This window comes from Battus philenor, unplaced genomic scaffold (genome assembly GCF_028537555.1).
Source record: "Battus philenor isolate CCGP_79_NKW_IND1 unplaced genomic scaffold, ilBatPhil1.0.hap1 SCAF_18, whole genome shotgun sequence".
In the NCBI taxonomy this organism is placed as follows: Eukaryota; Metazoa; Arthropoda; class Insecta; order Lepidoptera; family Papilionidae; genus Battus; species Battus philenor.
In genome coordinates this window covers 12,203,344-12,219,112 of record NW_027181680.1, presented here as the reverse complement: position 1 = coordinate 12,219,112, position 15,769 = coordinate 12,203,344, and the positions used below count along the sequence as shown (strand labels likewise).

The following is a 15,769-nucleotide window of genomic DNA, read 5'->3' as shown; positions in this document are numbered from 1 at the left end:
ATTGCAAATGAATCAACTGAGTTCCATACATTTCGATAAACTAAAAACTGTTGAATGCTATAATGATATTTATTTAAGAATATAATTTTCAGAGGATGTGTGGCAGCGTCTTCTGCGTAATAATATTACACTGCGATCGCCAACCCGCCTGCCAAGCGATTATATCCCCCATGGCACACATAGACACAAAATCATACGTACATACACTCGCCCACATACATCAGTATTCCATTTTTGAATGTTTATTTTAATTCAACTTTTTTATATTGTGTATTTATTATTAATGTAGTTTTTATGTACTTTAATTTAAGTTAAATTATTTAATTAGCTAATGTATTGCATGTAAAAATTATATTCAAATTATAAAAAAAGAAAACTTTCTCTGCTGACGCTACTAACTCGCCTCTGCAAAGATTCTCGGTATATAAGAGCGGGCGAGCTTGCTTCCAATCACAACACTAGCGTCCGCCGTCGGGTTCGCTCGTTACCATAGACAACACCTGCCCATAGACAAGGGCAATAGACACCTGTTATAGTTTACAAGTGCGGTGTTCCGTTGGTTATGCTGTAATAATTTCAGGTGAGTTTATATTTCAATTGTATAAATTGAATTGTGAAAGACACGTTTATGTAAAGACATGCAGTTGTTATATTGGATCACTTAATATCAGGTGAAGTTACTTTAAAGATGACTGCTAGTGCCGGACAAAATCCTCCTAGGTTTCCAATAGGAGCAAATAGAAGTGTTCTGCATCTAGAGTATTCCAATGACGTTAACAATGTCTCATTACCCTTTACAAAATTTGTAATTAATTTCATTTCTCTTATTGATTTAAACTAGTACAAAATAGCACAAGAAAAAACAAGAAAAGTACAAGAAAGCCTTCAGAATTAAGTCTTGCGTATACCGTAAAAAGTGTTAATAAATAAATAAAAAATAATATTTAATTTCACTTGTTCATAATCACAATTATGCGTATATAAATATAGATAATGGATTTATAATCTTTTATGAAACATCATTGCCTTTATGAAAGAATAATTCCATTCTCACCTTCATCTAAGTATTTCAGCACTAGAACCTCCACTGCTAGACATAAGCCTTCCACTTGGTTTTCAATAGGACCTTTTGAAAGCGGTCTACATCTAGCATCCTACACTGTGCTTACAGGTCTCTTTCTCTTCTTAGATCATTAAAGACATGGTGAACAAACAACCTTGGTAAGGTTGTAGTGTTTGTTCGAAATGACACTATCGTGTCTCAGTCTTTTTGTTCCGATGTTACTTGTGCTTAAGTTTAAGTCTGATTCAGTCTAACTTATTTAACACATGACTTCTTTCGATAACTATATTATTCTCCTAGAAATAACGAAGACGGTAGGAACGAGATATATAATATCTGCTGAAGGATTTAGTACAGTCAAGATCGAAAATCATTTCTGGAATTTTAATTCCTAATTACATTGATTTACTAGCCTAAATTTTCTACTGACGTGAAACTTTTAACAGCGAAGATACAGGTCTTTGTAACTTACATATGTCGCGGATTTTTTTTAACAAGATATGTCGTATTGTTTACCTGAATGTATTTATCTATTTGTGCGCTAGCAATGTCGAAGTTCTGAAGACCTGTAAGCGCAGCGAAGGAAGTCAGTCCGTATGGTGGAAATGCCGCTCCTTACCTTGTCCAGTTGTGAACTATGGCTGAGATGATAATGGTGATGACGATAATTACAGCCTAGTTAACGAAATAACCATGACATAACGGCAGAGAGAGTGTACTAGAGATTCTCTTTCACCCGCTGCAGAAAGACAGTCAAAGGCAAACATCGACTTATGAAACTGCCTTGTAAAACGGCAACCTGTAAAATTTCCCTATAGTGAAACTTCTAGCATTGAAGATAGGAAACGTCGTTTACCATGCAAACAAACTTAGTAAAGATTACATATAGCGGATAATTGATAACATGACATTTTGTCGTGTGTAGTTAAGATGTTAAAATTTACACAAAGCGTATCTATAGTATATACTAAAAGACCAAAGCAGGTATGAGAATAACTAGTAGACTAACAAAAGCCAAGCAAGTTGAACTGATAGTAGATAGGTCATAGTTGGCATAATAAATCGCCACTGGAACCTTGAGGTTCTGGAGTGAGGACCACGGATCAGCTAGCTCACAAGTTGGACAAACGAACATAACAAGCCAGACTTTCCTAATCAGATTAGTTTAGCTTTGGACTTAACTAACAGGTCTTTGGAAGACAGGATGCCAGTCACTTCCTTCACATCCTATTGGCAATTTATAAGGGAGGTTTTCATCCAACACTGGACGTTTTATAAACGAGGATGTTATATATCCCTTAATCATTTCTCGTCCTTGGGTCGTAAACTAAATTGCAGAAGTTCGCCAAATTCCTCCTCCATTTGGAAGGTTGTCTTTAGAAATTATTGTGGTGTGTTCCCGCGTTCTGCACATTTAGACTTTAAAGCCAATTATCTCCTAGCTCCTGTAACTTCATATTTTAAATAGCGATGAAGGTGTCGAGTTACTAGAACGCCATCCGAGAATCTTATCTGATCATCTCCCTGATGTCATCCAGGCATGAGACTGGCACGGTTGAGGATATTCTATTTAACTACATCCCCGGAAGAGTAGGATGATGTTTTTCTCCAAAGTATACCCAGACAAGAGTCTCGCGGTAAAACATTTTGTTCTTACAAAATAGATCATTGGTATTAGATTCTAAAATATGGTTTTACAGACTTATTAAGGCCACTCGGGCAAATCATGAACTGATGGCGGGCCGGCCGCCAGAAGTATAGGTAATTAAAGACAATAAAGAATTGATAATAATTTGAATTCAATATTTTTCGAACGAGAGTATTTTTTTTGCTGTCGGCGGGCCACCAGTATTCGTCCGGCGGTCCGCGGTCTGTGCATCCATGGTCTAAAAGAACGACTAATTTTGAATTGAGATAAGGGTCCGAAAAGAAACGCATTAGTTGGTCTACAGATATATTAAATGAAACCCTTATTGTACCAAGAAGAAAGACGCACGCTCTTATATACTTTCATCATAAGAAAAGAACTAATATATAGCTACTTCCGCTATGTAGCAGTAGTCGTGCAATAAAATGCACCGCCCGCTAGCCCGCTGATAAATGCGCGTGCGGCAAACAATGCGAATTACACAACTACCACCGTTAAATCATTCAACACATGTTTTACCTCTCCACGGGGCATCCTCAGTAGTGATGTTACACCGATCAATGCTAAACACCGAGTTTGGTAAGTTGGGTGTGTGTAACATTACTCCTGAGGGACTCGGTGTTTGGCGTGTAGTAGTTGTTGTATCCGATTGTTTGTCGAATTATTTCAATATTTAAATTTATATAAACCATGTCAGCTCCTGGGAAATCGAAACAAATTACTGGTGTGAATAATAATTATTATTATTTCACTATAAAATTAGAGAAATGCAAACATTGACCATAAATAACTAACCGGCGTCTTAAGTATTATTAGGAGTGCTTACGTGTTCCATCATATCTAACTTCAATACACATATTTGAAAACCTTAATATATCTCCGTTCAGCTTACCGGACCTTCTCAAGAAAAAATCTACAGCAGAATCTTTTGATGAGTTGGCCCGGCACATTGTCCTAAATCTCAAGGCATTTAACGGTCTGTAGCGCTTGGGCAGCGACTTAAATAAAATAATGTAGCAACTAATATATAATTGTGTATTCCAAATTGTATTGTTAATATGTATAAATTTTAGCTGTATTTACCCGTAAGTGAAAATTGTGTAAAAAAAAAAAAAATTGTAATAATAATATAAAACGCTGTCGTGCCTCGCAGCTGGGAGAAGAAAGATCCGTATCAAATAGCGGCAACCCTCTCCCAACTGTCTGCGTTTAGTTAAAGCGAAAGATAAATACTGTAAAAAAAAAAAAAAACACCAGCGATACAAATTAGAATTAATAAAAAAAAAAAAAATACACATATTTAGTACTTTTGTTTGAATTATTTCAATAAAATTGATTTTTTTAAAAAAAATGCACATTCTTTTGCGTGTTTAAAATGCGTATCCAATTGGGACTCGCAAAAAATTTTAAATTTAAAAAAATGACTGGCACTATCAGAGAGCTTGGCCATCCGTGTAACCTGATCCTCCGGTGGTAAATATCAGTAAAGAGAGTTGCATGTCGGCAAATTCGGGCAAGCTTTGGCATTGGTATGATTCAAATTAAAAAAATTTTAATCATTCAGGCTAAAAATAACTTTGTAAGGTGTATACATCTCATATTTCTACCGAAAAGTCATAAAAGTCATTGGTGATTATGACCTATGTACTCTTCTAAGCTCTTTAATTATTAAATACACGCTAAGCATTATCTGGTGCGGAGACCACAGACCAGCAAGCGCAGCGTCAAAATAGGTCGAACCACGAGGGTTTCGGGGGTAGCGTGTACACGCATACCCCGGGACGGGCTGTCAATAAAAATAGCACGGCGCGAGGGAAGACCGCGTGGCAATCCCTAATCGGGAGGTACCGCGGTCCCCCGTATAGCGCAGAGGGCGAACACCGGGGGGGGGGGGGGTAAATAGGTACTATCAGTGTATGTGTTGAGATCTACCATCTTGGACCCCCATTTTCATTTCATGGAATTCAATTTTTTTTCGCTGACGTAGACACCTTGCAGGTTGTCATAGACCCCTAGGGGTCGATATAGACCACTTTAGGAATCACTGCTCTAATCAAAAGTGTGTAACTGAATCTTAATCAAACAATGCAGGTTAACATAAACGCATTCTGGCGTATTTTCTAAAATCATATTATTCGTACTAATATTAACATTGTTTTGATCTAAGTCGCAGAATATTGTTCGACTGTTAAATCAACACGGTGTAAGTTCAACTCTCGTGCATAGGTAATAAAGGTCAGCATACGAACTGTTACAAGCGTACTTGCAGACGGAACTTCATACGCGTTGTTCCGACGTGGGCACGGCGTTTTCAATGAAAATATTAATTCAATTCACTTTAAATGCATCTAATTTTGGAACACGTTTTCAGTAAACTATCTATATAGTAAACCATTGCATAACGTTTCTCTAGCGGATTTGCCTTTAACGAAGGAAAACTTTAAAATAGCGCGAATTTCGGCGTTAGTGAACTCCATGTTTACACGTCTATAACTGTTGAACGCAATATCCAAACTAATCATGCATAGCGTCGTTTTGTAGGTTATGTCAAGACCTTTTAAATTATGTATAGTATTGCCAGATACGAGCTCTGTAGCGCTTTGTATATAGCCGCGAAATTCAAAAGACAAAAAGGCGGAAGGGAGATATTTGACAACCTTATATATGCAAAATAACTACAAGTTAGCTGAAATTATAACAAAATGTTGAACAGTAATCCTCGCGTTCCGGTCTGTGAAAAAGCGTTTTACCAAAATTCTCAGTTGATTCAAGTTTAACTACTCTCTTCAAAGGAGGGTTTATTGAAAAATGTTATTAAAAAAATTAAAAACATGACTGACGCAATATGCATGCGTAACACGTAAGCGAAATTATAATCTTATCACTTTACATTTCACAGTAGAGAAATATAACGTGACGAAAAGAGAATTTGAATAAAGAATGGAAGATACACCTATCCCCCGATTTACAGGGTACTTGTTTTATACCATAGACCAGCTAACATAGTTTAGGACATTACAGGGTAGAAAAGACCTTGTATATTTTTTGTGTTCCTAGTGCCTTGTTTGTGGCACGTTATATTCGGGTAAATTAGTTTTAAATGTTTCTGTTTCCTTCCTTCAAAATATCGTTTATGTCTTCCTTTTGTTCTTCACATTTCCTATCTTTTATTTGCAAATGTTCCATACATCGACTTTTTGCCTTTCTACATTCCCTGATCACAATTTTACATAACGTTTAACATCGACGAAAGTCACTTCACAAACGTTTCTATTGAAAATCTGTTGGACATATGTCCAGCGGTGAACGTCTTACATCTGACTTAATAATGATGATTGCATAACATTTTGTCAGCTTGACTAGTTACATATATTACGTAAACTTCAAAAAGTTCTATCAAGTTACACGAATAAGTAACATGTGATATTTATGTAAGAAATTTTCTGAGATTTAAAACAAACAAGCGTTTGTTAAGATAACTGTAATACGTACAAACTGAATGAAAAACAAATTCTCATGTTATCTTTAAGAGTTTCATGATGTTTTTGGATAACGTACGGTTCGTGTTCAAAGTTATCAAGAATGATTCAAACTTGAAAATATCAAGTTATTGAATTAAAACTTATAAAGTAGATGTGGGTAGACGATGAAATATAATATGTAAATAAAAAAAGTCCCGCGCTATTCTGTTGTCAGAGTATATACTAGAAGGATTCCTAATTATTTAATGGAATCAGGCGTTACCTCGCGGAAGTCCATCCTAAGTAAGAAAAGGACCAATATTTAGCCACTTCCGCACATGCAGTGGTAGTCGTGCAATGAAGTGAAGTGAAAATGCGTATGCGGCAAACAATGCGAATCACACAACCGCCACTACCAAATCACTCAACAAGTGTTTCACCCCTCCACGGGATTCCTAATTGACCACGAGCTGGTTGACTCTGCGTATTTCTCCACTGGATGGTCCAACGTGGTCAAGGACTCGGAAAGTCCTTGTGGACGTCGATGATGATGATGAAATATATGATCAGTGATAACAACGTAAGGGTCGGCATTGCTTCTTCTGGTTTACTCTGTTTATATTTAACCGTTTTTAAGACTGTGATTAAACCGTTGTAATTATTAAATACATATTAAAGGATATGTAGGAAAATAAATATCATAAATAAAGCTTAAACATACATGTAGAGTTGCAAAAGGCGGCCTTACTAAGAGAGTTGACCTCTAACAGGAGACCAGGTCCAGGAGGCACAGGCAGAACTTGAAAAAAAAGTATAAGCTACAAACTTTTGGATCATATAAAAAATGTTTTTTTTTCTACAAATTTTTAAGAAACGTTTTCTTATCTAAACACTCTATAAGAAAAGGACCAACATATAGCCACTTCCGCTCATGCAGTCGTAGTCGTGCAATAAACAATATGTGCGAAAGTGGCTATATATTGGTCCTTTTCTTGCTTAGGATGGACTTTCGCAAAATAACGCCTGATTCCATTAAATATTTAAACACTTTGTAATAATTCTTTACTACCTGATCCTCCTTGTTAATCAAGTATCAAGTAATGTCGCTTTCTTAAGTTAAATTCACACGACTACATTTTTAACAAGTTTTTATTTCTAATCAACAATATATTCAACTTCGTTATCAACAACCTTTTGCCATCTATACATCAACGATCAACGATCCGGCATTGATATATAGTATACATATCAATGCCGGTTCGTTGAAAATTGATCGGTTTTTCTGAAAAATATATCGACAGAAACGACTTTACTTTCCGGTCACCCTAATATTTTTTAATTATTTGTATTGTAGTATATTCACAATCATTGTGTAGTCCAAGGTTCGTTTTGTTATCGGATGACAGCGATAATTGGTGACACATCATCATTCATCATCATCATATCAAACGATATACTCCTATTGTTAAGTCTCCCACAAATATCGTCATGATCATCCGTCATGCAGCGGCTTACCTACATTAATTTACTAATTATTACTATTATTAATTTTTGTCCATAAAAAAACAATTACATCTCAAAACGTGGTGATGATTGAAGTATTAACATTTATATTTTGTTACAGAACAATGACTTACTACTGGATATTCATCACATGCTCATGGCTGAGCGGTGCCAGCCTGCAATACATAAAAACCGACGGCACAGTCGAAGTACCAGAGAGCCACGACTTCGGAATAAACTATCAACCCCTTCCGTATAGCTATTTCAACCCATCGCGAAGTGACAACGAATACGCCAACGACATACCCGATGTCCAAAGTCAATTTTATCATAACGAGGAAAACGAAATGGTCGACTTAAAAAGAAACCGGCGGACGATTGAAGCCGATAAATCTAAGGAGGCACACTGGCAAGAAAGCCTCTCTGATCTGGACAAAACAGCTTACGCCACTGATGAAGATAGAGATGACAATGGTTTTATTATATCAAATATTTCAAATATAGAAGACAACGCAAAAGGTTTCAATTTAGATAATGAAATAGAGAAGAAGAATTTCAGTCCGTGGGGAGGAAAGCGCGATAGTCCAAACATTGAGCACATGTGGACTTGGAAACGTGCCGCTCACATCCGAGAGCCGAGCATGCCGAAACGGGTCCGTTTCAGTCCATGGGGTGGAAAACGGAGCGGTCAAATAGTCTACAGAACCGGAGCCAAAGGATCGAAAATTATTTTCTCCACTTCAGTACCTGAATTCACTCGATTAGTGACTAATTATTCGCCGAACAACAATAGGTTGGATTTGAGAGGCTTGCAGTTCATACCTTCAGTTGACAAGAGACATCCGATTAAGATATTAGCAGTTACTACTAAAGTTGATGAACATGCGCTTAGAGAAGCTCTTCCTTACAGAAGTTTTATCGAAAGCATTCCGCGTGGCTTTAAACATGGGCACACATATACAGACGTGGCTTTAAAAACAGACGGTAAGAGAAAGGTTAAGTTCAGTGCATGGGGCGGTAAGCGATCACCACCGATCATCGGACCGATCTGGACACCAGCTCCTCAGGACGTAAAGGAATCAACACTGGACGCTATTCTAGTCATAAGGAATAACCCCGAACAAACTCATCTAATAACAAATCCACAACAAATTTAATAATGTCTAAAACGATTGACTAAAACGAAACACAGCTTGCAATGAAGGTAGCCGAGACTAGCTTTGAATATTTAGGCCATTACAAATAGGTGCCATATTAAATTTATATGATAACTAAATACTCATGTCCGCTGCGAAGTGGCTGGCTTCATGGTGGACATACAGACGTCATAAATAAAATTAAAAAAAAAGAAATAAATCGGCCTTTTAATAACTTCATGTAGTATTAAAAAATAATGTTGATGTTTTAAAATATGTGGCGAGCAGAGATTAACAAATAAATGTCATTGCGTAAAGAATTGTTTTATTTATAAATCGTAGTATATGTAATAATATTTTTTTTAACGCTTTTTTGTCCGTTTTTTCAATTCGCTTGGTAGAAAGAGAGGATATGATCGAAGTTGAAGCATGCAGACTCGAGTACCTGTTCACTTTCACCTTCAAGAGACTCAGTTTATAATCTTTAGGAAATGAAGCAAATCACTCTACACTGTAAGAAAAGAACCAACAGTTAGCCACTTCCGCACATGCAGTGGTAGTCGTGCAACAAAGTGCACCGCCCGCCAGCCCGCTGATAAATTCGTATGCGGCAAACAATGCGAATCACACAACCGCTTTGTCCAAACTACATCACCAAATAGTACACTATGTATCATTGATCGTAGATCTTAATATTTTAACTCAAAAAACAACACTGAACGAAGAAGGTTCTAGTAAGTTCGCGATAGTAGTCGGTTATTATTTCCGAGAGCCGTACACAAAAATTTATAATTAAGTCTAAGGTCACGTGTGTTTATGGCACTTCTTGATCCTAGGGTTCCGTGTTTATTGTTTAGAGGGTTCTGTAGCTCGTGTTTTGTAACATTACTTTCCGGTCCTTCATTATATTTAAATTGTTAAATTTTGACAATACTAACGATACGTTTAAGTTTTTTCGCGTTGGGTATTCAATGACTCTCATATTTGATACAACTCGAGGCTACAGAAATAGTTGCTATCTACAATTGTGACGTGGGACTCTAAAAGAAGCTTCAAATCTACAATTACATAATATTTATTATATATTATATAATAAATTAGGAGCCTCGTGTTACATATATACACCAATACCTCACTTTGCGTCGTGGTTACGTTCCAAAAAATACGATCCAAATAAAAACGCCGCAAAATGAATTAAGATTTACTATAGCAAACCATGTAAAGATCGAAGATAGATTCCAGGGTTACGAAAATACTACTTTTTAAAAAGAAAATTGAACAAAGTAAACATTTAAAAAACAAAAATAATATAACTCTGCCAATATATGTAAGTATATGAATCGGAAAAATATTTACCTTTTTTGTAATCAGAAATTACACGTAAAAATTTATATAAATTTATAATTCTCTTTAAAAAAGAGCATAATACGCTACATTACAACGCACTACGTAATTGAAACTGAACTCTAAAATTAGCAAAACAAAGTGAAAATAAAACTGTATTCAAATTGCGTTGTTTTTAGTTAGAAAGGGAATCCTCGAGTTTTGATCGTATGGCGCGATTAGAAACAAGTGTTTCCATCTTTTAGAAAAAAAAAATAAACGACTCGAACCCAAAACAACTAACGGCGCACAGTGAAAATTAGTACTAATTAAGCAGCGAATCAACTTCGAAAAAAACGCAAAACGAAACGACGCAAAGCGAGGTATTCGTGTAAATATTTTTAGTTACTCATCGTTTCAACCCATTGCAAGGTATAAGGCTTCCATCGAAGATATCTATGAGGTGATAGACCATAATCACCACGCTTGGCAGGCGGGTTGGCGATCGAAGTGTGGTATTATACAGAGTATGTATATGTATATGGTATACAGAGGACGCTGCTGCTCATATTTTGGTTACCTTGTTTTTGAACTGAGGAAATCCTATACTATTAATGCACAAGTTTGAATTGTATCCCGGAAATTGAACCCGCGACATACAATCGCAAGTCTCAGTTCTTTACTGCAGGGCCACCACTACTTTCATACCAATATACATATACTATATTATATCATCATCTTTAAGTATGTATTTATTGGTAATTATATAATAAGTATAGTATTTATCATGAATATTTGGTTGGAGAAAGTCTATTTGTAAATTTATAACTTTGTAACAAAATCTCTTTAGTCATACTTTTTGTATATGGCCGGTTTCAATGACATTAAAAAAAACCCGTAAAATTATGTTTCAAAATTTTTTTATTTTTAAATCTGTCAAAATGTGTAAATCTAATAAAAAAAATAATACATTATTAAATTTGCATTCAAAAAAAGGACGAATGCAACACAAGCTTTGAAAATAATTTAAGACGTTTATAGAACTAATGCAGTATCAAAAAGATGAGATGAATAAAAATTATGAAGAAAAATGTAAAGAATCCTTTCCCACGTAAGTATTATTTTAAAATTAAGAATATTTAGCAGCAAAGGAAATAATCAGAAGCAAAGAACTAGGCATCAAAATTAAAAAATACTATTGTTTTCTATCCAACCTTACATCCTATATGGCTATAAAACCTGGACTCTGACAGAACATAGAGAGTATCTGGCAAGATGTCAGAGAGGTATGGAAAGAAAAAGGAACACATATGGAAAAAAAAATATTGACATCCTGACACAAATAAATGAACAAAAATGGAGATGAACAAGTAATGGCATATGCTATCCAAAGATGAAAAACAAAGCAAAAGGGTGACTGTCTGAAACCCTAGGGAAAGACATGGAAGTTGATAACTATAGTAAAAATTTTGTTAACAAACACATCCAAAATTATTTTAAAAATAATGTTAACACATAGAATAAAAATAAACTGTATGCCCCTAGTTTATATTTTCAAAAATTAAATAAATCTTGTACTATATGAATTGTTTTTTCCCTCTATTTATTGTCTCTGGAATACAAAAATGTTAATAAATAAAATAAATTTGTATGGCCCAAGGTATACATATGTTGCATTACCATTCCACAATCAATAACAGATCTGCCACTGGAAAGATTTAAAACCAAGTTTTAAAAAAAATATTGAAAAAAGTATATTATTCTTTACAAGAATACTATACTGATGTTAATATGTGGAATTAAATGTTGTCGATGCTCACTCAGGAAGCTAATTATTGTTGCGCACTCTTTATAAAACTATATTTGTAAAGGACAACTCTTAAGCTTCTCTGCCTTCCAAGCTGGTGCCGACATTTTACGTTGATTGGAAATTCAAAAGTGCTTGTAACAGCCTGTTTGAATAATGAATATTTTGATTTTGAAAAGCAAGAAGCTGGAGGGATGGATTTAGAATAATGCTAGACCCCTTGTGGCTCAGGGTAGCAGGTGACCAGAAACAATGGAAATAGAAACAAGAGATATTTCAATGTAGTATAATTATTTGAAAAAAATATTTGTTTAGAATTAGTAAATAAGGACATAATAATAGAGGGTAATTTTTATTTTAAAATAAAACTATGTTATCCATTTGAAAATCTTTATTAAAGTTTAATATCTTAAATTCAACTAGAACATTTAAAATTTATTCAATGAAGTTGTTTTAATCTTAGCTGTAGATGTATTAGGAGGACCGGAAAGTAATGTCACTTTCTTAAGTTAAATTCACACGACTACATTTTCAACAAGTTTTTATTTTTAATCAACAACCTTGTGCCATTAGTATACAAAATAAATGCCGGAGCGGTAAATATCAATCATTTTTTCTGTAAACTATGTTGATGGAAACAAAATTACTTTTGCGTTCCCCTAATAAATGAAATAAAAGTTTTATTATAACAGGAAGTATTTCACATCAAAAGTATATGACAGAAGTGTCAGGACATAATATTGAAGGGCATTTGGTACACAGATGTCATATATGTCCACTGAAATAGCCTTATTAACATAAACATTTATGATGTTACTCTTACTTTTACTTTAATAATTAAACATAAATCATTATTTATTAAATGTCGCCTAAATGTCGTCAATAAAATGTCAGGCCACATTAGATTTGACACAATAATTATTCCATAGCATATAAATTTTTAAAGTAGAAATTTAAACAATTCCCATTGTACCCTATTTGTTTCAGCTACTCCACATCTAATATTATTAACTATAATTTTTAAAATCATTTAAAACATGTATTAGCGAAGTTACCTTGAAAATTCTTTCCCTAAATTTTTTCCACCAAGGACTAATCAATTTTGCTAAAACTTCAATTATTGACTTTTAAATGCAACAGTAATAATTCATACCAAAAAATTAATAATTCTTTTAACAAGTTGGTACATATGTAAGACAACTTTTATAGTATATTGTGAACTTATATTAATTAATAAGAGTCAAATTCTTTGTCTGGAGGCAGAGGTCTAGCTGGTTATGGACTTCTTATAAATATCTGTTTAGGCATTATGGATAATCCTCTGTTCAGGGCTTGCCTGAAAGAAGAGACTGCTGCTCACATTCTACTTCACAGTACAGTGGTAGCATCTTGCATGGCCTGTGTGAGTGAATATCAAGGTTCTGTTGCTATTTCTCAAATAAGGTTTGCTAAACTAAAGCCTAAAAATTTTGGTTGGAAAACCAGCCCCAGAGACAACACAAGAAGGGGATGAATGGTAGACCTTATCAACCATCTAAGTAAAGAAGCTCAATAGTGACCATTTTGAGAATCCTAAATTAAAAAATTCTGAAATATAACTTACTATGTATATAAATCAGCTTATTTTGTATTAAGTATAATTTAACAGTCATTTATTTATGATCAATTTGAAGTCAAAGGGACTCTACACCAGATCATAGATTCCCAAGTATAGTGGTACTGGCCCTTAACAGAAACTGCAGTGTTTCAGATGAGAGGACATTGTAATATTATGTCTGCTCATCATCATGACAGCTGACAAACATGGGCAGGCAAAAGCCTCTCTCGAAGATTGTGACAATGTGTAGGGGGTACTAGTGAGCAATGAACCTCACCAACTGCCACTTTAAATGAGCAATTCTTCGAGCTATTAACTATTTTTAAGAAAATGTCATAGCATTGAATGTAAAATTGAGTTATATTATAAATTACTGTTACATTTTCATGTGCAGTTTTCAACATAAAATATTTATACATATTATATATTATTATTAAAATTAACTCAACCATCTCAAAGATATTTATATTTCTTATTGAGATTTCATTAGAACTTTCCTAATTTTTTGAACTACCAAGAATGCAAGAGAAAGAAGAAGGTAATTTGTAATTAATGATATTTAATGAATAATAATGTAGCATTTTATAGTTAAAAATTTTGTAAAAGAGGGCATCAGATGTTTTTGTTTTGTAAAGGGGCAGAAGTTCACTAAAGATTGGGAATCTATGCTTCAAAAAATATCATCCAAGATAACATCTCAAATGTATTGCAGAGATATTACAGATAGAATAGAAACAATCCCTTATAAGAATTTGATTCTTTACATGGTCCTTAATATTATATGATAACCAGAATCTGTCTCAATTGGTTTACTTAGCTGGCCAATCTTAAGTTTAAATGCTTCTTCTTCGAAAGGTTGCTGCATTTGGCCGCGTCCAAACATCCCAAGATCCCCTCCACGTTTTGCTGATGAGCAATCAGAATATTTATTTGCAACATCCAAAAATGTAGTATCATTTGCTATAATCTGCTTTCGATAGCTCTTTATTAAATCCAAAGCTTCTTCTTTTGTTCTCGTGATCGTTTCTTCCCGCCAAGACAATGGCCGCCGGCTTTTGGCATGTTTAACCAAAATATGGCTGCACCTTACTTCGACTGGATCTGCAGGCGCTTCCGGCCTTTCCCATTGAGATTTTTTCGTGTAAATGTTGAGAAAGTATGTCATACCAGTCGACCGGCTGGTACGCATCTCCCAACCCTCGGGTAAAGGCGCGTCGTCTTGATTCGACATTCTGGAATTTTCGTTTGAAGTATATTTCACGACTTTTCATAATATATAGATTAAACACGACAATTAACGACATATTTTCCATAAAAATAAATCCAACTAACCGACATATTCCAAAAAAAAAACTCCGTATGGGGTAAATTACGGTACCAAACAAAAACCTTAAAAATACGGTTTAACAAAAATATATATTGTTATTTTGGTCTTTGCTCACCACATATTATTTTAAAAATGTTTTTCATCATTTATTAATTCATTACAGCAGAAAGTACGAATATTAACCAACATAACCTAGATGTTATACTACAATATTGTAAACTAAAATTTAGCTTACCTTGCGGTGTGACTGCTTAGAAATTAACGAATCTTGTTTATAAAGAATAATTAACACAAATGTGTACTTTATTTGAGAAAAAAACTCAATTTAAAAACAACTGGTTTGGGTTTATTAAACAACTATGATGACATTTAAATCGGTGTCTTGTCAAATCACAGAAACAAAAATTTAGAAGCTTTATAGCTAATCTAATAAAACTCAATGAAAACAATTTGAAGTGTCATGAATAATATAAGTATTATATACCTTAATATTCATATTCTAAGTAAAAATTGAAGCATTTATGTTTAAAAGAGAAACAAAAATTAACAGAAATAATATAATTATAGGTGATTCTAAAAAGAAGATGCTTGCATATGAATAAATAATAAAATATCCTGTTGATTGACCTGAGAATTTTAATTTTTAATTTTGTTTTAGTTTGATTATTTTAATAATTAAATAATAACAATAATTTTAATTATTTCTTATTTATACATACAAATATGGTACACTATATGGTTTACTCTATAATGAAATTTGTTAATTTAATAACAATAATTTAAATAACTTTTCTCCCCTGCTAGTATATTTATTTAATGAAAACCAAACCACAATCCATACTATTTTGTCATCGCCATCTAGTGTTTATGTCAGGGCACTATTTCGAAATTGTGTTTTGCAAAC

General features: G+C 34.1%; 2 protein-coding genes across 3 annotated transcripts in view; one reads left to right on the top strand and one right to left on the bottom strand.

The window, feature by feature from the left end:
- LOC137920163 (putative peptidyl-prolyl cis-trans isomerase dodo) overlaps positions 1-15,239 on the bottom strand; it is a 34,831-nt gene extending 19,592 nt beyond the window's left edge. Inside the window, exons 1-2 of one of the 2 annotated variants that reach the window (XM_068763415.1) lie at positions 15,101-15,239; positions 12,356-14,770 (exon numbers count right to left, since the gene is read on the bottom strand). In XM_068763415.1, coding sequence (XP_068619516.1) covers positions 14,299-14,769 — 471 coding nt within the window. In that variant the 5' untranslated portion in view covers position 14,770; positions 15,101-15,239 and the 3' untranslated portion in view covers positions 12,356-14,298. Of the gene's footprint in view, positions 1-12,355; positions 14,771-15,100 lie in introns of those variants that run through there. The other variant, XM_068763414.1, reaches the window with a different exon arrangement.
- Positions 492-9,029, top strand: LOC137920366 (uncharacterized). The gene is made up of 2 exons (XM_068763673.1): positions 492-580; positions 7,797-9,029. Exon 2 carries the CDS (start codon positions 7,801-7,803, stop codon positions 8,830-8,832), a length of 1,032 nt encoding a protein of 343 aa, XP_068619774.1. The 5' UTR covers positions 492-580; positions 7,797-7,800; the 3' UTR covers positions 8,833-9,029.
- Positions 15,240-15,769: the final 530 nt, after the last annotated feature.

Coding starts and splice junctions, on each gene's coding strand:
- LOC137920366 (XM_068763673.1), top strand. CDS start 7,801: ATGACTTACTACTGGATATTCATCACATGCTCATGGCTGAGCGGTGCC.